Below are 23067 nucleotides of genomic sequence, written 5' to 3'. Positions count from 1 at the left end.
GGTACCTAACTGGTTAGATAATTCCTTCCTCAATGTTTAATCAAGTGGGTAGAAAGCAGCATGGAAGAAGTGGATGGCATCTTCCTTTCAACTCTTATATGGGTGTGAGGTACTGGTTAAATTCACTTTAACATCTTTAATTTCCCTGGCCTCTGCTTATGACAGCAGCATTATAGGTTGCTACCTCAGCAACCTCAGAGAAGTTGACCCTGCCTGCTGCGGTCCTGCCTGTCTGAAATACATTTACATCTGTATTTGATGCTTCAGTCCCATTTTGCCAATATTGCTTGGTTGCAAGTTGAAGCAGCGAGGGAATGTGTGTTTCTCACTGCAGCTGCTGATGCCAGTACCACACATCCTGCACTCCTCTTTTAGACAGCTCCAGCACATGTAGTTGATTAAGCTGACATACAAATGAGAGAGACATAACTTAGCTGTGCATAAAGATCATACCATGCTTATCCCCCTCTCTGACTGGATTTGTGAAACACCTGCAGCAAAGGCTTCACAGAGGGACTGTGTCCCTCTTAAGAAGCCTATAGTGCAGAAAGCCCAGCAGCCTACCCAGGCAGCATGGTAATTCCCAGCACATCCTTGTGTTGACAGCCTCAGGATGAAGATGTATCTGAAGAGGCCTTAGCTGGCTGGGTGAGTTCTTCCACCAGGTCAGTGAGCACATCTAGATTGTGCTGAGTGCTCCTGCTGACATGAAGGATAGGGTAGGTGAAGGAATGACCATCCTTTCCAGTACACTGGCAGAACTCCATTGTGGAGTTTCAGGCATGTCTGCACATGCTTTTGGGGAACATTTCATGTGTCCAGTCTGAAAACTGAGGCACCAGGAAAATGTCAGTGACCAGCTGATGAGGGGATGCCATTATCACCTGTACTGCAGTTAGGTATTAGAAATGCCAGAGAGATGCTCAAGTTTTTTTGAGGATCAGAGTCTCTGTGCATAATGCAATTATCTGAATGTCTGAAGTACAGCTCTTCTCCTCTTTTAATAAAAGTGGGAATTTAAATGCAAAACTTCTGTTAAGGCACGTTAAGCTTTAAGATTTGAATACAACAATCAACGCATTCAGGCTCTGCTTTCCACAGCTTTTCTCACTTAGCCAGATGACATATGCATGCTGTGTTTTGGAACTGAGCTCTGCCCTCATTTACACCAGGAATCCTCATTAAATTCAGCTGAATTCATTGAATTTAACAGGATTGCCTGGTGTAATTAATGTTTTGAGGACAAAGTTTGTCCTTAGCTTTAATGTTTTAACATCACGTAGAGCATTCAGATGTGTAACAGGCAGAATTTAGGGAAGTCAAACACTTAACTTGTATGTATGTTATATCCAAGCCATAAAGTGACATTGAGTCTTACCTGCATTTCATAAACAGTTAACAATTTGCATACATCCAGCAGTGATAATATGCCTTTGCATTTAGATTTTAATTATTCTGCAAGTCTACCAGGATGTCACTTGTTTAATGGCTGGCTGAGCTTAGAGGTCACCCAGTCCAAGTCTCCTTTAATGGCATTTTTATCTGAGTAAAAGCTTCTACTAATAAGAACACAGCAAACATGCTGAAGTGAGACCTATGTAGTAATACACATGAATCAGAATGTAGAGAAATTTGGAAAATGAGATTTTGTTTCTTTTACAATGGCTATTGGACTCTGAGTAGGATAATAACTTTTTATTCTCTGTCAATCAGAATACAGACTGTCATTTACATGCGCAGAATCAGGAACTATGGAACCAAAGTCTTTTTTATTTCAGTTGTAAAGAGGCAAGTGGCTTCAGCATGCTGGATGATGATGGATCATGCTACTTTCACTTAGCATTGGAACAGACAACACTTTCTGAAAACACAGACAGCGGTACAGCAATGCAACATGACACTTCAGCTAAATGTGTGTGAATCTCTTTTGTATCATTTTACATATTACTGTAAAAAAAATTAATAGCTTGAGTTGGAAAGGACCTTTGAAGCACATCTAATTCAACCCTCTCCAAGGGAACAGACACTTTCCACTACAACAGCTTGCTTAAAACCCATCTAGCCTTTGTCTTGAATGCATCCAAAGATGGGGAGTCTCTCTGGGCAAACTATTCCAGTGCCACACCAAGAATAATATTTTCCTTATGTCCAAGCTAAACCTACCCTCTTTTAGTTTATAATTGTTGCCCCTTGTCCTATCACTACAAGTCCTGGTAAATTGTTCAGTGCTCTCAGCATCTTTGAGAATAATTGTTGTCACATACCAGGAGTTCTTTTATCTCCAAAGAAAACCCCATGCCCAAGAAAAGGGACCTATGCTGGAGAAACTGGTGGTGAATGGTGCTGCATTCAGCTGGTGGCCAGTCACCAGTGGTATCCCTCAGGGGTCTTTGCAGGGGCCAGTTCTGTTCAATATTTTTATTGATGACATGGATGATTACCTTCATTAGTAAATTTGCAGACAACACTGAGCTGGGAGCATGTGTCGATATCTTGGAAGGTAGGAGGGCTCTGCGGAGAGACCTGGAATGGTTGGATAGATAAGCAGAGTCTAACAAGATGAAGTTTAATAAGTCCAAGTGCCCTGTCCTGCATTTTGGCCACAATAACCCCCTGCAGCATTATAGGCTGGGGATGGTGTGGCTGGACAGTGCCCAGGCAGAAAGGCACTTGGGGGTGCTGGTCGACAGCCGGCTGAACATGAGCCAGCAGCGTGCCCTGGTGGCCAAGAAGGCCAATGGCATCCTGGCCTGTATCAGGAATAGTGTGGCCAGCAGGAGCAGGGAGGTCATTCTTCCCCTGTACTCAGCACTGGTGGGGCCGCACCTTGAGTGCTGTGTCCAGTTCTGGCCCCTCAGTTTAGGAAGGACATTGAGACAATTGAGCACATCCAGAGGAGGGCAACAAGGCTGGTGAGAGGCTTGGAACACAAACCCTATGAGGAACGGCTGAGGGAGCTGGGGTTGTTTAGCCTGGAGAAAAGGAGACTCAGGGGTGACCTTATCACTCTCTCCAACTTCCTGAATGGTGGTGGTAGTCAGGTGGGGTTTGGTCTCTTTCTCTAGGCAGCAACTGACAGAACGAGAGGTCACAGTCTCAAGCTGCGTCAAGGAAAATATAAGTTAGATATTAGGAAAAAGGTGATAAAGTACTGGAATGGTCTGCCCAGGGAGGTGGTGGAGTCACCATCCCTGGATGTGTTTAAGAAAGACTGGATGTGGCACTCGGTGCCATGATTTAGTTGAGGTGTCAGGGAACAGGTTGGACTTGATGATCTTGAATGTCTCTTCCAACCCTGTGATTCTGTGATTCTGTGAAAATATATTAATAAAAAAATGAGTACAGGGAGTAACATACCTGATCAGATTAACAGCTGTAACAAAATGAAAATGACAGTGATTTCAACTCAGTTATCAATGTAAACTGAGAATCTGTCCAATTATTGTCAAGCCTTGTCTAAAATCCTAGCAGAAATTAAAACAAATGTAAAACCTCATAAAGAATAATGCCAATATAACTACTTTTAATTTACTATTTTAATACTCACTAAAGTTATGCAAATAGCGTTTAAGCCCAGCTAAAGCAGGTGGTGCTGAATATTTCATTTTTGAGTTTAGTAGTGGTACCTTAGGACAAGTCTATCCAGATGCTGCACAAATTTATTTCAGATCCAGCTGTTCAACCTAGAGGCCAAGTCAGAAACAGAAATACCAACTGCTTTCATTTTTTTTTTCAGTTGATTGGTACACAAGTAGCTGTTGTTTCAGTGTACAAGTATGGCCTGTAAAACAGAAATATACTGTAAAAATGGAGTAAATTCTGTTTCTGTATAAGCTGTAGGCTTATGTCTTTTCAGGTGACCAGCGACTTTGCAGCATCCTTATGTCTGCATGTCTAGACTGCAGAAGTTCTCAAACAACTTGACTTTTGAGGACAACTGTTTGGCCCATGTACAGTATCTCCAGATGGACAAGCATAAAAATGAGTTATTGGTTACTTAAAAAGACAGGTGGGTGTATTTAAAGGGAGTGAGAATTAATTGATGGATATGGTATTAAAAAATGTAACACACTTATGGAATTGTCCCATGGCAGTGATTTGTGACAAGAAACTAGTCCAATTGGTAAGCATTAAATCTCAGAACAATAAAACTCCCCTGTGAACAGATGCGTATATTGTATATGAGTGGGAGTATCTGCATTGAATCTTTATGATACAGACGAAGGGAGAAATGTGGGCAGAGATGTGAAATACACTGGTATCACAGTGGTACTGTGATTCCAAGAATCTGTGTTCTGAGGGATGCCAAAATCAGTGTATGCTGATACTGTTGCATCACTGATAACTGCACTGTGTCCTGAGCCCCATTTGCTTCCACTCTGTGTGGCCTAACCCTTAGATACCTCTGCCTCAGGCTCTGCTTCATTTTCCCTGGGAAATACTTTGTGCTCAGTGTTTTTGCTTTATAATGGGAGAGGAACTGAGCTGAAATCTATTGTGTTTCCACTCCAACTGGCAGTGCTCCTTTCTCTACCTAGCAGGATGCCAGAGTGGAGCAGCTTTGCAGAATCCACGTGTTTTAATCTAAAGGATCCAATGGTAACACAAAACTAAGGAAGTACAGGGGGACCATTTAGTATAGTCCCTCATACTGTGGGAAACTGATACTGTGCAGGACTGTATGACTCCCTCACATGCTCTTGGACGTGTTCTTGTGCTACTGGGACTTGGACCAGATGGCCTCCAGCAGTTCCTCCCAACCTTAGCCATGCTGTGACTCTGAATGGTGGTTATCAAGAAGCCTCCTCTGACAGCCATGGACACACAAAGGTGTAATATTCAGGAGTCTGATGGGGACAAAATGAAGCACATACCGTAGAAGCAAATGAAGAGAGGTGCATTCAGAATTTCCTTTCCGAAATACGCATACTGATATTCTGTCAATAACTCCTAGCTGATGAAATAAGCTCACGTGGCTTGCTCATTGACTACTGAAAAATTATCAAGACAATATAAGGTTAAATTCAGTTTTTCTCATAAAAGAATCTATATAGTTGACATATATATATATATATATATATATATATATATATATATATATATACATATATATATATATATATATAAAATAGTGCACTGTAATGAGGAGTAACCAGACAGGAACAGACCTGTAGGGATGAAGCTGGCTCTAAGTCAGCACAAAGTCTTTGCAATGACAGGCCTTCTAGAGATGACAGATTCTGTAGTAATGCCACTGAATATTCATAATTGAATAGATTTTATTTCACATTTACACATTAACAAGAGTATATACAATTTAAAAAATCAGCCTTGCTCTAAAAAATTAGTTGGAAATGACCTATCCTAACTTGAGACACTGAGTATTAAAGCTATCGCCCTCTTTGATAGCTACAGCCTCTAGAAGTGCCTGCTTCTTCTGCATACTGCGAGATGACTCCAGTTCATACATAGTAGTCAGGTTGAAGAGGACACTCTCGTGTAGGTAGTGTTGAGGGTCCTGCTGAACCATTCCTTCCAACTGCCGGAGGGAATCCTTCAGTTTCCCCAGGTAAAGAAGACAAACAGCAGCATTGTTGTTAGCCTAGTGAAAAATATATTGTAAACAAATACTGTGTTTATTACAGGTGATGAGAGAGAAGGAAAAGATGTCTAGCATCTGCAGTTAGAACATATTTACTGTATGCTAAGAATTACTATTCTGCATCTGTGTGCAAAACTGAAATACATTATCAATTATACAATGCTGTCCTTTTCTTATAATTTTCAAGATTTACCCTCTGCCAGTAGAACCTGCTGACTTCTAAGAACTGAAACTCTTTAAAAGACAGTCTAAAATGAAATATAAATAGTATAGGATATTAGTCAGTCTGAAAGTTAAGAGAAACAAATTTCAGAAACCACATGAGCCTCTACATGCATTTTCATAGATTTTAAAAAAATTACTTCATTATATTTTCAGAAGTGTTCTTCTCTTTCTCTGGCTTATGTGTCCACATAAGCAACAGGAAGATACTTTCTTATCACAAAGGCATCTACAGCTGACTTCAGGTAAATCCAGCAGATAGGGCAGTTTAAATACATCATGAATGATCAAGTCAGGTTCCATTTTCCTTACTACACAAAACAGGTTTTATGAGTTACTGAAAGATTCCAACAATACAAACTGAAAACATGTTATAACATGTTTAGCAGCAGAAACTTTCATATTTTCTGAAAGCTGAAGATAAAGAAAGAACATGGCCTTTTAGTAAAAAATATTTTTCTGTCCATTCAGGAAACTTTACATGATCTTGTGTGATTTATAATACACGCTATTTTACAGTCTGCAAAATAATGCAATTCATGTGTTCCTTAAACTCAGTCCCTTCAGTCTGTAAATGGCCTTGGAGCAGATTACTGGGGGTAAGCTGTCTGACTTGTCATGAACATATACATGACCATGCACTGAAAACTGCCAGGTGTAGGAAACCCAAAGGTAAATAAACAGCTCTTTGATCTCAGCTTGTGACAGGAACCCAAGGCTCTGACATGCAACGTGCTAAAAATGTCATATTTAAAATTACAATATCCTTTCAATGTTGTGAGAAATCAAGTTAATTTTATATACATTGGCAGCTGCTGTTTCTTTTTCTGACATGCAAGTCTATGCTAAAAACAGTGAGTGCAAAAAAAAAAGGGCTTTTGCAAAGATCCTGAAAAAGAAGAGTGTCTTGGAATTTCTACAGGCATGCCGAAGTATTCACGCCCTTCATACAGACTGGTTCTTAATTTCCCATCCCATTTTCCATCTTATCCTTTATGGATACTGAAAACCTTTTGGCACACATGCCACATCCCATTTTTCTGTAAAGCTCTGAGCATACTGTGGATACTAATTAATTCCATGCATGAAGTATTACGAGAATAATTTAGGTGTTCATTATATATGTAGCAATTTGAAGACTTACCACAGCATTTGATGAGTCGATCCTTAAAATTTCTGTGAAAAATCGATGAGCTTCTGCAAAATTATTCTGACCAAGGTGGAGAAATGCTCTAGAAAGTAAGTGACATATAAATGAGTTCTACTCAAAAACCCAAGGTAATAATACATTTTAAAAAGAATGGACACCATTTTTTATTTTTCCTGTTACAGATGAGAGAGTTTCTGACATTTGTTCTTTACAGTGTGAAGGAGACACTGATTTACAGATAAATGGAATGACAACTTGTATCGCTCAGCTATTATATTTTTTGCCAATGAAAGCAACAGTCTTCATTGTGTTTTATTAATTTAAATGCAGATACTCTCTTCCCAGAATTATTTCTCTTCAGGAAATCAGCCATATAATTTTCAGAGCACCTTTGAATAGTATCTTCTAAATATATTAAGCCAATGTGCTAACCATTGCAAAGTGAGTCCCTCATCACACAGCTCAATTTACTACAGTGTATTCAAGCAGCCTTTGAAGCTACCGGGTGGTACTTTCCTGGCAGATCTGATTGTAGGATAACTGCCCAAAATAACTTCTCCTCTCCTAAGAGATATTTATGCAAATGTGTATTGAAAAAACACGGTGAAAATATGCAGTGCCTGAAAGAATGAGGAAAAGCTTTGTAAAATCAACTGAAAGATCGCAATTTCAATGCAGGATGATACAACTGTGCCAAGTTATAGAGATCTCCTGAGTCTGCAGCCATTCAGTCTCACCTATGACAGATGAAGTCCCATAAAAGAGAGAAAGAGAACACCTTGCATACTTTTAGAACTACATTTTATGAAGTTTTATTTAGCTATTAAATTACCTACCTGTTCATTAAAACCATAATTTGGCTCTGTAGTCCATCCAATTTATGAGAGACTTTCTCAACATTTTGAAAATATTTTTCTGCAGTCTTTATGTCTCCAATCTAGACAGAAAAATCATAAGTGAGTTACCACAATAAAAAGAGCTACATCCTGATTATGTCTTATAAGGATACAAAAACATATAAAACATATCAAAGTCCATTATCAATCACTTTACACCAAGGTGACTGGGTAACACCTGTTACCAAACAATGTATTTGAAGAGCCACATTAAGGTCATGAAAAGCACCCAAAAAGCATGTGCAGTTTGCTCAAGGCAGTTTCTCAGCTGGGGGCTGTGGAGCACTCGTGGACTGTAGGGCAGGGAGGCCCTATATCCTCATTTAGCGCTTTGTTGTAACTGGCCCCACAGTTCAAAAAAGTAGCTGAAAATAAGAAAACATCAGAGTTACTTCAAATGAAATGGGGCATTAGTCCACAGGAAGGGAAGACAGACACCAGTGGCCTTGTAGTTAGCACAGGACCACACCTGGTTAACCGCCAGCCTTTGGGTCGTAGCCAGGGGCCACAGGACAAACTTCAGTGCATCACACCACATGTCAGAAAACAACTCCAGTACAATGGACCACTGAGGATATTGGGAAGATGGTCCATTTGCAGATTAAAAAAATACCTAAAAGTGAGTTGAGCAGGATGAAGGAATGAGAGACTTGAAAACTGGCATAAAGAAGTACAGATTTGATGGGGAGTGGAATGGGGGAGGGGATTTCTAGGTGAAATGCCCCTTCCTTTTTAAAGGTATGTCACATACATTGCTCTTTGAGATGAAAAAAAATACTTGAAGACCACTTATTTGGAAAATAAGTTACCAGCATGTTTTTCAGGCTGGAGAGATGGAAGAAGACAAAAACTTACTACTGGGTAAAATAAATCTATCAAAATCTATCAAAAGGAGTAAAAATAAACTAGTTCAGAAGCATAAAGCCATGGAAATCAGGCAGTCCTCAGGTGGAGAGATTCAAGGGGGCCCTCAAGAGACCTCCCATTTGTTTAAGAACACTATGAAAAATGTTTGTGACACATGTGCTGAAGTCTCCTTAATGCTCTCAGGTGGTAGATATTACAAATCTGAGTCTTACTAGGAAACTTAAGCCAGAATTCTTAAATTGCCCTAGCATTAGAAAATATCTTCTATCTTATTGTACTTTTTACCTCAGCTTTTTGTCCTGTCCATAGTGGTAGGGGAGAATGTACAACTCCTCTTTTTTTACAGTCTTTTGCATACTTGAAATTTTTTTATTCCCCTTTTAGAATGAAAACCAATTTTCAGGCAAAGCAGTGTTTAGCCCTTTCTCATAGATAGTGCTTTCTGGATTCTCTGAACTGTCTCCTGTTACTTCATATCCTCTCTGAGTGCCCACGTAAGAAGTCTCCATAATTCAACTGATCTCTCACCAGCAGTGAGAAGCAGGAATCACTTTATGTTTCACATGTGAATATAAATTTTGCTTTTAAGCCAAGTATCTGGAAGTCCAATTTGTTTACCCTTGTGTAGTCTTCTTACTCTCAGCCTATTTCCTTTCTACAGGAAATAGGCTTGTTGTTTCTCATTTTATATTTGTATATTACTCCCAGTCTTTGGTAGCATTTTGCCTTTGCTGTTTGAATCACAGCCAATTTAACATTTCAGCTTCTCAACTTGTCAAGATTATTTTGCATTCTGATCCTGCCCTTCATAGTGTCTGTACCACTCCCAGCTTGGCATCATCTGTACATTTTACAAGCATGCTTCACGTTTCATCATACAAGTACTACCTAACAAAATAATACAAACACTACAAACCCTAAAGAGATCCTTGTGGAAAAGATCATCTAGTAAGTCCTAGTCATCAACAGATGACTCTCCAACTGCACTTTTCAGAGACAGCAAACATCCATCCATCTGAAGGCTTCATCTGCATTTCTTCCCAATTTCCATATGGGAATATCACAGTGGCAGTACCCAAAGCTCTACTGAAACCACTAATATAACAGATACTGCTTCACCTCTAACCACAAGACTTATTCCATGTCAACATAAGGAAATTATTCTTCTTTACATTTAGGAGATGATCCAATTGAACAGTGCAGTCCAAGATGTAATAGTGTCAATTGCTGTCCATCTACCAAGCATTTCTGGAATACACATTAATAGTCTTTTCTAATAAAACAGATGCATTTATCCCAGATGTTATATAACTGGACTTGAAACAAATATTATTCGTTCTAAAATACCATACATTCACTTGTAATGACAAAGGATACTTCTCTCTATAAATCCCAGTAAAGATGTAAATCACCAAGAAAATAATTACATTTAACTAGAGGATAATGCTGGCAAAGTGTAACTGAATCTGTCCTCAAGTATTTTTAGCCTGGGAATCCCTTAAATATGAGAACAATCAATTTCTAAAGCAAGCAACCAGTTTGCTCTCCTGGGAGCTTGATGAGTCCAAATCTAGTATACTTTGATACTAATTACACATTATTTGGGATCATGAATAGTTCTGATTTCTTAGCAGTATCTTGTATTTTCTCAGCAAATATGCCAAACCCTTAAATCTCATTTTTTCCACAAAGGGGTAACAGTTTACTTTTTAAGTGGTCTTTATCACTTATTCACTTATTTATCACTTTATCACTTACTTAACTTGGTTCAGAAAGTATGACTTCAGTATCTAATAATAATTAGCACATCAAATAAAAATGAAGACTGTACTGTTAACCTCAAATAATCATAGTCCCTAACAAAGAGCCTCCAATATGCTATGTGCTTAACTTTGTTGTTTGTCTGGAAACCAAGATGATTTTTCTTCTAGAATTTTTTTATTGCTTTTGACTCAATTTTGCAGCAATTTATTGCAGAGAAGAAGGACAGGCAGCTTTTAAAACTTTTTCTTAATATACTTATTTCAAATGGAAATTTTGGATAGGTCAGCCAGTGAGAGCTACACAATATAATCCTAGAGACTAAAATGTATTCACTGTTTCTCTATTTCATTCACTGTTTCTGTTTTACAGGTCAGGTGACTGCTGAAAGAATTACAGTCCTTATGAAAATTTCTTTGTGATAACCTCTGTCTTTTCCTGCATTCTGCATTTCTATAATGCCCATTTCCTACTTTTTAAGGCAACAGCCAAAGGCTGTACATCAGATCTAGACCTCCTTATGTTCCACTTACATGTGAAGATAAAGAGGACATGATGCTTTAGACTAGTTAGCTCAATTTAATTAAGAAAAAATAAATCAAATAAAATAAATAAAGTTTTAAATGTTGAAAAAGGTTGCAACTTTTTTTTGTTAAACTCCTGAATTATACTTTATTGTTTTGTTTTATGTGTGTGATGTCTACAGTGTCTGTGACTCATAAGCAACTGGAATCTGGCTGCCTTACGCCTCTCGTGGTAAATGTTCAAAGTTAGCAGAACAGTCTGAGGGTATCTGGGAATTGCTACTTGTTTGTGAGAAGTTGTGACATTTGAATATGAGAAAACCGCTTTTCTATTTTACGTGCAAGACATTTTTTTTTCCAGAGAGTGCCTTGTCAACAGTGCACACTTATCACAGAGTGATCTTACCAAAATGATGATGCCCAGGACTGCAACACATTTGCGTTTCTTTTATTCAAATGGCTTGGTTTTAATTAACTGGACACTGCCTATTTCTCTTAATATATCAAAATCTTGTATCTGTTGCACTAGTACCCCCCAGACAGAGCTGAAAATTTTATGTCAGAAAAAGACAACAAGCCAAGCAACAAAACCTTATCTCCTTAAGGTGCTAGAAGAAAGGAAAAGATTTGCATTTAGAGACCATTCTTTTTAACTTCTATCTAGGTCACATGAAAATATCAAGGACTCCTCATAACCCCTTTTGCTATGTCCAGATCTGACAATAAAACCCCTCAGAACTGGAGGCCTGTTGTCACAGCCAGCATTGTAGAGGTCAGTGATTTCAAATGATTCTGTAAGTTAGGAGATGCTTTCCTCAGGGGAGTGAAAATTTCTCCATAGTAAATGGAATGGCAAACAGACTTTGGGTGTGACATCAGAGCAGACACTCTTGTCACAAAGGCAGTGCCAGTAACATACCCAGTCATTTTCCCAGAAAGACCAGAACTATTAATAACTTGTATTTCCTTTAGCATTTTGCATATTTACAGTACCATTCTTTAATATGCATAATTATTATGTTCCCTATTTAGGTAATAATTAATGCACACAGCCAATATCATAAAATTGCTCCATAGTGCTCCACTTTAAAGTAGAGACTTTTAAACACAGACATGTCTAACACATTGTGAAACCATGCTCCTGCTGAGAACTGAAAATCCATAACTGAATTAGAATGACAATCTATGATTTCAAGCAAGCAATGTTAATAACTATCTATTAAGAGTAAATTACTCAGTTTCAATATAATTTTATTACAGGAATGTCCCAAATAAGATCATTTGTAAATATCTGACAATCCAAAATTAGATTTATTATTAATAATAAAAGTAAGTAGATAAAAGAGGAAAAGTTTGAATTATCAGTATCAGAAATATGAAAGAACTGCAAAGAACTTGTGAGATACTATAAATTAAAAGAATCAGATAGCTATTTAAATGCATAATTTTATGAAAAATAAAAAGACATCTATTTTTATGTGCCATTAAATACAAGTACATGGACATTTATTATACTTTTCTGTATACTGTTTTTTCTTTTAAGGTGCCCTCCCCTGTCTTCTCAGGGATATGATCTAGACAAAAGGACACTCTTGAATTTCTTCTAGATGAAGATGGCAGTTATACAGTGTGACTGAGAGTTGCACACAGTCTGAGGCAGTGAGACATGAGAGTTTTAGTGAAATTCTGTTTCACTGATGTCAATGGGAGCTTTACCCTTAATTTTAGGGAAAACAAAATGTCACTTTTTGAATAAAATACTAGCATAACTTTCTACAGCATGGTATTTGTTTGCTAATGTACTTTACATACTATAGGTGCTTCATATTTCCTAATTGTATCTAATATGACATGGTAGAAGGGTTTTTGTTTTGAGCACTGCCTCTACAATTTGACATGTGCCCTACAAAAACAGCTACAGTTTTTTTTACAGTTTTAAATGCAATGATTATTCTCTACATAGCTATCAACAGCAGTATTACCTAGCAAATTTAGAATAAAATGCATACCTGAAGAAAAATCCTTCCAATTCCACTCAGCAACTGAGGCTCTTGCTGTGGGTAATATTTGATGACAGAGTGGTAAGCATCTACAGCCAGCACGTAGTCCTAAGAGTGGAAAGCATACAATCAGGTATTTAACTTCAGAATACTTCAGCCTTTGTGTCACCTTCTTTGTAAAGACATATTCCAACAGAATTAAAGTATTTGCAGCTTGTCAGGGGGACAGAATTTCTATCAATCACTCTAGGCACTAGTGATATGCAGGGGATCTTTTTTTTTTTTTTTCTTTAAAGAGGATCATATTCTTTTTGTAGCTAAATGCCACAAACTAAAACTCTGAACATTCTTCATCTTAGATTATGATTTAGGATGAAAGTCAAGCACCTTTGGCATGACTGGAGTATACATACTTGGGAAGTGTCTCATGTTCCAAATGTGTGTATAATTTACATTGTTTAACAAACTATATTCCAAAGCTTTGTGAAGTGCCTGGGCACATGCTCTTGTGAAAAACATCACACGACAGAAAGTGCAATTCCTGCACATCTTCAGATGACAAACTAGCACTACTATCAAGGGGAACAGGATATTTTCCCTTCCTTCACCTGAATTGAATTTCTTCCTGTGTAAAAGCAGGTAATCTAAATAGAAAACGTATTTGGGCTAAAACTAAGTGAGGGGAGGACTGGTTCTGATCTCCAAAAAGCTTTGCAAGGGACACCACATCTGCACAAAGGCCGTGCTGGCAGGGGGCAGCGTTGAGATATGCCTGCTCAAGATGGAATGCCAGTATAGCCTCCAGCTAAGGATCAGTGACAGAACATTAAACAAATGGGTTCCATTTCCCACTGGAAAGAAATTCCCATGTGACTGGTTCCTGCAGTTCAGCTGTTTCATGGCTGAACTGCAGTAACTCAAGGAACTTGACAGGACATGATTTTCAGAGCCTGGCCATATGGCTTGGCAGGCAGAGGTGAGAGGCACTGCCCATGCTCTGTGCTGAGACTGGCTGTAGCTGTAGGAACATCTACTGGCCCAGGGCTGTACCAGCCTCAGTTGCTGCAGCTTGGAGAAACGTGAGCAGAGGCAGAGAGCACCAGCCTTCGCTTACAAAGGTCAGGCCAAGCAAAGGCAGAGGACTCTCTCTGCTGTAACACATTAGTGCTTCCCAACAATCTTGTCCTTCAACTTAATACAAGAATTGTGGTGGGCATTAGAAAGCAAAGGACAATGGAGAATAATCTTAAAAAACTACACAGACATCTTGGGATACTCTCTGTCCTACCATTAGTCTTAGTCAAATTACAGTACTCATTTAACTTGTCCCTAATGTGATCACAGCTACTAGGAAAGGTTGTTTTTCTTCATCTCCTGCTTGGTTTGAGGAAGCAATGTTCCCCACGCGTAATGAATTTCTTTTCCTGAGGATGCACTTAAAAAGAGTAAATCCTGTATCTAGTTCTGAAGTCCTCAGCACAGGAAACACATGAACATATTGGAGCAGGTCCAGAGGAGGACAACAAAAATGGTCAGTGGGCCGGAACATTTCTCAAGAAGGAAGGCTGAAGAGTTGGGGTTGTTTAGCCTGGAAAAGAAAAGGCTCTGGGGAGACCTCATTATAGCCTTTCAGTATCTAAAATGGGCTTATATATCAGGGCCTGTTGTGATAGGACAAGGGGTAATGGTTCTAAACTAAAAGAGGGTTGATTTAGACTAGATTATAGGAATTAATTTTCTACAATGAGGGCAATGAAACACTAGAAGGGGTTACCGAGAGATATGGAGCATGCTCCATCCCTGGAAACATTCCAGGTCAGATTGGTTGGTGCTCTCAGTAACCCAATCCAGTTCAAGAGGTCCCAGTGCATGGCAGGGGTAGGTTAGACTAGATGACCTTTAAAGGTCTGTTCTGACCCAAACCACTCTATTTGAAACATATTGTTTCATACAAACAAAAAGTCAAGATTAGTCTTTGGAGTCTGATCTGTATATGAGAGAAATTACATGTCCTGTACTAGTAGGAGGAAGAAAAAAAGGAAAAAGGAAAGCCCTCTGCAGGACCTTTCTTTTGCAAACAACTTGTATACTGTGAGTATAATGATGAATTCTGAACAATTAGTTATTAACATTTAGAGTTTATTACAATTCTAATGTGCCATGACAAATTCACACTTTTTACTGGTAATAAAAAGAGTTCAGAGGAAAACCAACATGCCACATACACAAGTATATTTATTTAACTGCTGCTGACATTTATCATTCACAACTCAAATGTGATGAAATTAAAGCAACCATAACTTCTCACAAATTTATGATTTAGGAAAACTTCAATTTTCATTGTAATGGCTCTCAGTACAGGACTTACTTGATCATGGAGTATGACTGTGTTAGGCACTCATAAAAAAACTTGGAATAGGGACCCATTAATCTAGCTCTTTAGAGGAACCCCAGTCATGACTGTAGTACCTATTAATTCTTCCAAGAGTATAATCTACTAAATCTGAAGGACTGTCTATGACTGTGATTTTTATCCTTTCAAGCATCAAATGTGGTCACTAGAGAAATAATTTTCTTTTATCAAATTCTGTGGTCTAAAGCTGCCCCTTACACAGTGCTCGCTCTTGTGCACACTCTAAGGCTCTGGCTACACAACAAAAATGCACAGCACAACCATGAGGGATTGGGGCTCTGCAGTCCCATCCCCAAATTGATGCAGAAACAACTCCCAGGAGACCATGCAACAAGCTGATAAAAAAGTGCTTCTGCCAGCTTAGTTTACAGCTTTAGCATTAACTGACTGCAGAAAAGCCTCAGCCACAAGAAGCTGCCTGAGTGGGCAGTGTTTGCACCATCACAGCAGCCAGCCTTAGAGACCCATGCTGCAGAGGCTTCATAGATTTGGCCTAGACAGGCAAAGAAACCCTCCTCCTTTTCTGCACACTTTATCCTTATCTCCAACACCATATGCATTACAAGTACATAAACACACAGCTCCTGAAATGTGAGACTAGAGGTGAACATTAAGAGTCTATGCACTCTGTTGGTGGTCACTGTACCCTCTTTCCATACAGCAGCACAGCACCTCACATCTGTGCTTACCCACATGCCATGCAGCATCTGTCAGGAATAGGACCCATATCTTCTAGGGAATGACAAGAGACTAAATTATATATGTCCAAAGGCACAAGCAAGGATGTCCTCAGGATCAAACTGTGAAACATCATCATATCTAGGCTCACTTCTAAATACAACCTCATTCTGTGGTCACCCGTGGATCCCTCAGTGGGTTTAATATGCATTTATTATTCTCCCCACACTATGATGAAAGCACTAGGAGATTTCTTGAATATCCTACATGTGACAGAGAATGATACTATTCTGTGGCGAGTTACAGAGGCATCTTATCTGACAGTTCCTTCTGATAGAGCACATGGTAAAATAGATGATATTTGGTCTCACTTACTAAAGACTGTTGTCTTCACAGTTTTGCTAATGTGACATAATACACCAAAGATTGTCTGATGGAATGATAAATACACAACACCTCTGAGAAGTGAAATCTTGGTTCATACAAGGTGTGGCTGTGAGGAGTAAAACATATTAAGTATTGCCAGTAAAAACCCCAATGACTACAGCTTGTGACTTACAGCTTAAGACTTAGAGATGGGGCTGACATATTGTCATGGTTTTTAATTTAAAAAGATTAAGAGCCTTCCAGTTTTCCACACCTTTCTAAAAAAATCCCAAAAGAAGGTCTGAAGTTACACTATTTAGGATATGAAAGAGAATTGGCCTATTGTTTTATAACTCAATACCTCTTTTATTATGGAAATTTGTGGCTAACATTACGTATACTAGTAAATACTATAAAATAGTAAATAGTCTAATAATAGTAAATAGTATATAATAATAACACATTATTATAAAATATAATAGTATATAATAATAGAAAATAGTATAAAATAGTTCTAGTAAGCCACTGGACCTACTTGCTGGAGTATGTTTTTTCTAATGCACCATAGTATAACTGTACTTCCCTTCATGGTTACTGCATTACACATTTTCATATTTCCTTCATCACCACCTTTAAGTACTTAATTAGAAATAAGCATAAATGACCATGATGTGTAGAATGCTGAGAGTAAGTTCAAGAAACCTTAGACTAAAAATCTTAGTTACAAGGAGTAGATAGTTCATAAATACTTTGTTTTGGGGAGAGAGGACAGGGATAACTTATCCTTCCTCTCTATTTAGTGCATTTGTGGAAGGGTTATGAAAGCAGAGGTTCACAGTGCTATGAATCCAAAGAGCTGTACTGCAGCATTCAGGCAAAAGACTTTCTCCTTTAAATCATACAGGAACCAAAGTCCTCAGGCATCATTCCCTTGTGTCACTAGCACAAGCTGTTACCTCCTTCTTGGTACCATTTTAGTTGTATTATATCCAGATTAAAATAAATTCTAATGCTTTTGTTTTATGAAGGCCAAGTTCTACAAAAGCTAACACAACACTGAAGAAAACTAAAAAGCACAAAATGTGCCTTTAATTAGAGTGCATTTATAATATATATGGAAAATACTTAAGTGTTTATTCCTTAGAGAGTGAAAAATCTGGTAAGATAATGTCAAAAGTGATTTTAGCTCAGATGAAAAGAACTTAAAAAGTTTTTAAGACACTTCCATGGTGATTTAGTAAAGTGACAAGCATTTTGCAGATAGACTTCTGAAATGAAACAATGCACATCATCAGCTGTATGTTAAATTAATATTCCCCTCATGCTGCTATATTCAGGATATGCTTTCATGTGACATAAGCCCACAGTTCTTGTAAATGGAAGTCTACAGTGAGAGGTTATATGGTTTCCCCTTCTCCTCCTGCTGTATGTCCATACTCCCTGAAGTTTCCCCTTGTTTACAGGAAACAGGAAAGCTGTTTGATATCAGTTGATACAACTGGGATCCACTATTTTTTTGTCATTTGGTTAAGTCCAACAGTGGTGCACAGAAAGAAGGTAGAACCCATTTAAGAAAGGTTATACAAAGAAAGGGAGATGAACAGGAAAGAAAGACTGCCTTGAACTACTACCAAACTGTCACTGGTCACATGGATAAAGGGACACAGCAGGCAGAGTTCAGTACCTAGGAAAGATATTCCCAGCGTGTAGGAGACATGACTCATTTCCTGTGTCTGAGTGAACCACTTTGCTTTCACTCTCTACCCCAAAATAAGATACCTCACCATCTCGAAATTTAACTATGAAACAAATGAGGCATATTTAAAAAGGCAAAAATCATTGTACTATGTAAACAGAATTCTTTGATTCAGGTAAGTAATGCAGGAAAGATAGGACATGAAATAAACCTAATTAAGAATTGAGGATAATGAACCTAGATTTAAATAGTTGTAGGGCCAACATCTAATCAAAGTGGATTTTAAAAATTTTTCAAGTGTCAATCCTGACATGATTATTCTCTGTTAAATACTACTGTAGTTTTTTTTGGCAAAAGAAAGAGGTCAGTAAAAGTAAGACAATATGTTTCGGGTTTTTTTCATACCAAAGTCACACAGTTTTACTTTAATACATTATTATTATTATTACTATTATCATCATCAAATACTTGCCCAAGGTATTCCATCACCTAACAGTACCTGGGGAATCAAGCACAGTGTTGCAATATTGTAAATAGTCACTAGATGGCAATAGATGGCGCTGACTTGGAGAATGAAATAGTTTTTTCTTATATTACATACACTTGAAACACTCGAATAAAAAAATGCAGTTTTTAAAGTATGCGATACAATAGCAAAAAAGAGTGTAATTGTGTTAAATTAATATAATTGTTCATGGGAGAACTTACAAAAGTGTGTTTAAAACTAATCTGAATAGATTCATGCTGAATGCTCTGGAAGATGGAGATGACTACAGGAGTGCTGCATCTTAGAAGGGTCTGGGGATATTCCTGAAAACTGAAAGACTCACAAATACCCTATAGTCAATGCACTGAAATGCAAATTTCAGATGGAAGTAATTATGCATTAACATGCAATTGTGGTAATTTAGAAGTTATTGTGAACCATAAATTTCTACTTTAACAGCTGTGAGAATAGTTCCTAAATACAACAGGTTTTAAGAAGTATCTGAGCTGCCGTATTTCTGAAATATCATTTCCAAAAAGATGATAACTGGTATTCACAAATATATTTCTGTTTCTCCAAAAAAAAAAAAAAAATAGCACTAACAAGATCAAACCAGAGGAAGGTGAGAACTGTGCGTGCATGTAGATTTGTGTGTACACATGAAAAACATAAGAGTTAAAAAAGAATTCACAGCAAGAAGTAAAGTGAACTCTTTGAAAATATATACCAGTATTTTTTTATTTATATATTCTACTTTGTTTGGGATAGCAGCTCATGCTTTTCTTCACCTGTTTACTGAAAAAGAGAATGTTTTAAAAAATGAGCCTATGTCACGTACCTACTTCAAAAGACAAATTGTTTTAATGAACAATTATTTCTGTGCAAGACAGAAATGTTCTTATTACAATATAATCATGAAAATAAATGTGTGTTTCCCCTAATTCCCACTACAAGAGTATTCCATTTCAAGTAAAGCTGTATAGATAGCTATTAAAAAAAAAAAAAAAAAACAAACCATACTTTTTTGAGGTATTGTAATATTAAGAATGGAGCCTTGTTTGGAAAGTAGCTCAGTAAACATCAGAGGATAAGGTCTGGCATGGGTAATCGAAGTGCAGGGAGCCTGGAGTGCAAATCTTGGCCTGTGAAGATTCCACTGCTGACATCCCTGCTCCAAGGCTGTTGCTGCTAATTCATTTATAGAGTACAGTTAGGCTCAGGGTAACATCAGTTTGCTGCAAAAATGGCGACACCCCTGTTTTCCTGACCACATGATCGGCAGAAGTTGTTTTATTTCTACTTCCTGAATACAAGGAGAAGCTAAGAGTGTTGCACCAAACAGAGTACAATTGGTTAAAAAATGTAAGGAGAAATCAAGGCAGAAAACCCCAGCAGTGACAGCTAGTCACTTTTGCTTTTATTGCTTTCTTTTCTGCCCCTATCCACTAGTGAGGATTTAAACTTGAAAGAAAACATATTACAACTGAGATCAGTTGACAAGGGAGGATGTATTTAGATGTTTCGGATCTCTATCAGATACAAAAGTTACAGTGTTATTAAACCTCACAAACAGAGCAACATTCCTAGTGCACAGTTTGAAAAAGGCAGAGCACATAATTGCTTTTAATTAGAGCATTTAGTTAAGTGTTTGAAAAATTCAATTTAAAAATGCAAATTCTGTATTGTTATTGCATGTTCTCTAGGATGATTTGGGGAGAAATAAGTACAGATATGTTCCCAAAGAACATTACTGCAAATAGCTATCTATTAAGTAAGACATTATTAAGCCTAATTAATTCTTCACTAAGCAAAACCTTAATGTACTGTCAGGTAGTCTTCCCTTATCTCTGCACCAGTAATTCACTTGCATTTTCTCTGACATTCTATTCTGGAATATACGGTACCTCTGCAGTTCTGCCACCCACGTACCTTCATCATTAGCAGACAGTTTGCCATGGAGTACATCACCCGGCCCAGACGTGACCTCCACAGCTGAACAGAGGCTGCAAAATAAGAGCAGCTTGTGAATTTGCACAAATAAATTAGAGGTTCTTTCTTGCCATCAATTATTGGTCCTATGAATTATGATTTTGAAAGGTCCCCCTCGTTAACACCACTGGGTTTTAGCCTAGAATTTTTAATCCTCAGCCCTGCTGCAGCATCAGAGAATTCTGCATCTCTCCAAGGGAATTGCTCAAGCAGCTCTGGGTACCATACACAAAGCAACAATGCAGAGCAATATACAGTCACTCGGCTCTCAGCTCAGGCCAAATATTAAACACCAAAAAAAGCCACACATTTTCCAACATCAGAACAAAAGGTGCATAAAAGGATTCAAGTGATAATGAGCAACAGTTTAAAAACATGTAATCTACAGCATTAAAGGTGATGAATTAAAAAATCAAACATAGCTAGAATGTCATTTAAGAGCCAAAACATGCAGAGTGAGAAATGTCTGAGTCTGGGACTGTTTGTGCTTGCCTCTGGCTGAGAGATAGGCTGAAAAAAATCTGCCAAGCTTGTCTGCTTTCCCTGTTCTCCTTGAGAGAATATTAGCTTGCAGGCATTAAAAGCTGCAGCAGATTTCTCCCTCTTGCATTGCAGACAGACTCCTGATGTTGTAAGAGAACAGTTCACACAGACCCTTATTTTCCCTCGTGTTACTGTACCGTAGATCAATGCTAGAAATATTTCTCTAATCCTCAAAAATAAATATTAGTACCATTCATTTAGTACATTTAAAAAATACATGTATCTCAGTCAATCAGCTGTCAAGGTCACTGTAATGATTTGAAAGAGAGTGGGGGAAGGGAGAAGAGGCTATTTCAATAAAACTGTGTAACTGAGACCACTCATTTGTATCATTAATGTAGTCACTGATGAAAGCATTGCAGATTACACAGATAATTCTTTCAGCACACAAAGAAATCATTACAAATAAGAAGAACTTGGTGAAATGTCTATCACCGTTCCTAAAAAACTCCTTCCATCCTCTTCAATAAGAAAATGAAAAAAATCCAACCCATGAATATTTGCAAATTATCTTGGTCAAAAAGAGGGTTATAATGTAGGGTCCAAGACTGAACCCAGTATATCATCCACTATACCTTACAATCATTCATTACTCCTAGCTTTTGTTTTAGAAATTCCCCCGTGACCACACATCCCTAGTGCTACTAATAGAGACAATACTGTAAACCATGAACTGATACTTCATGACACATTTCCTTTTTTTCTTTCCTTGGGGCTATCTGTAAAATCCAAAGATAATTAAATAACTGCTCTTCATAATTTCACTTAAGTAAATATCTCTTTTTTTTTTGCACATTCTCATAGTTTGGTAACCACATTCAGTTTTTTAGGACTTAGGTGACAACAAACTAGATGTTGATTCCTACACTGGAGAAATCCACATTTCATGTTAACAATCAAATAGCACCAGCTACAGTTGTCAAAAAAGGATTGTAAAGCAGGCAAACCAGATGTCTTCAGCTTGTGCTATAAACTGAACAGGAACCTGGTCTGGAAATTCTGTAGCTCTCTGTGATGAGCCTTCTTAGCACTGTCAGAAAGGGGTTAAAAAACCCGCAAAGCAGTAAACAAAACCAAAACCCAACAGCAGATCACTGTGTTTTAGTGAGATGCCTGAAACACTATTTGGAGGTCCATGCAGCCATACTTCCACTCTAAAGCATTTGCTTTTCCTTGATTTCATCATGGGCTCTGTACTCCACACTGCCATTCATTTCCATAGGCACTGTGAAGTTACAAAATAGGCATCTTACAGAATGTGTTACCAGGCAAGTGGTGCAATGCTAAATCTCTGTGCCTGCTGAAAAACTGGCAAATGAGGTGCTCTGTTCTAGGCTAGAGATGCACATGTTAAGTTGATTGGTGTTGCACCTTCTTACATCAGTAGCATGGAAATTACATGCTAAGTATAATCCCCATAATGAATGAGGGCTGTCTTCACATGAAGTTAATAAGGTTTGCTTCAGCAAGTCTCAAATGAAAAAAGCAAACCCATTATTGGCCTCCTGGAGCTCCAAATGCAGAGACAAAGCAGAGGGAGCAGACCTGGCTGACCTCCACAGAGAACAGCAGTCAACAGCCTCTGCAAATGTCCCGTGGGCTTTTTGGCAGTCTTAAACCTAGAGGCAGCTGCACAGTAGACATATAAACATCGCTCCAAATTCTCTGCAGCCATGTCCCTTGATAACTACTAGCTGCTCCTTTTCTAACTATGTCTCCTTCTGAGCCCATCTGAGCTCTAAAGCAGAGGGGAAAAACAAGGAGCCAGTAACTCATGAGTGAAGCAGACTGCAGGACACAGGATTATGATACAGCTTGTAAAAAGTCCTTGTACCTTAAAGAGGCATCTACACCTTGGTTTTGAAGTTTTAAG

At 38.1% G+C, this 23067-nt stretch overlaps 1 protein-coding gene across 3 annotated transcripts in view; it reads right to left on the bottom strand.

Moving 5' to 3' along the window:
* Positions 1-5259: 5259 nt before the first annotated feature.
* The window catches only part of TRAPPC12 (trafficking protein particle complex subunit 12), a 50483-nt gene continuing 32675 nt past the window's right edge, over positions 5260-23067 (bottom strand). For 2 of the 3 annotated variants that reach the window (XM_053972970.1, XM_053972968.1), the window contains exons 8-12: positions 20592-20665; positions 13032-13130; positions 7811-7911; positions 6969-7056; positions 5260-5602 (exon numbers count right to left, since the gene is read on the bottom strand). In XM_053972970.1, coding sequence (XP_053828945.1) covers positions 5360-5602; positions 6969-7056; positions 7811-7911; positions 13032-13130; positions 20592-20665 — 605 coding nt within the window. In that variant the 3' untranslated portion in view covers positions 5260-5359. Of the gene's footprint in view, positions 5603-6968; positions 7057-7810; positions 7912-13031; positions 13131-19721; positions 19851-20591; positions 20666-23067 lie in introns of those variants that run through there. The other variant, XM_053972971.1, reaches the window with a different exon arrangement.

Source organism: Vidua macroura, chromosome 3 (assembly GCF_024509145.1).
Source record: "Vidua macroura isolate BioBank_ID:100142 chromosome 3, ASM2450914v1, whole genome shotgun sequence".
NCBI classification, from domain to species: domain Eukaryota; kingdom Metazoa; phylum Chordata; class Aves; order Passeriformes; family Viduidae; genus Vidua; species Vidua macroura.
The sequence above is the reverse complement of the archived record's forward strand: the minus strand, read 5'-3'. Positions and strand labels throughout refer to the sequence as shown.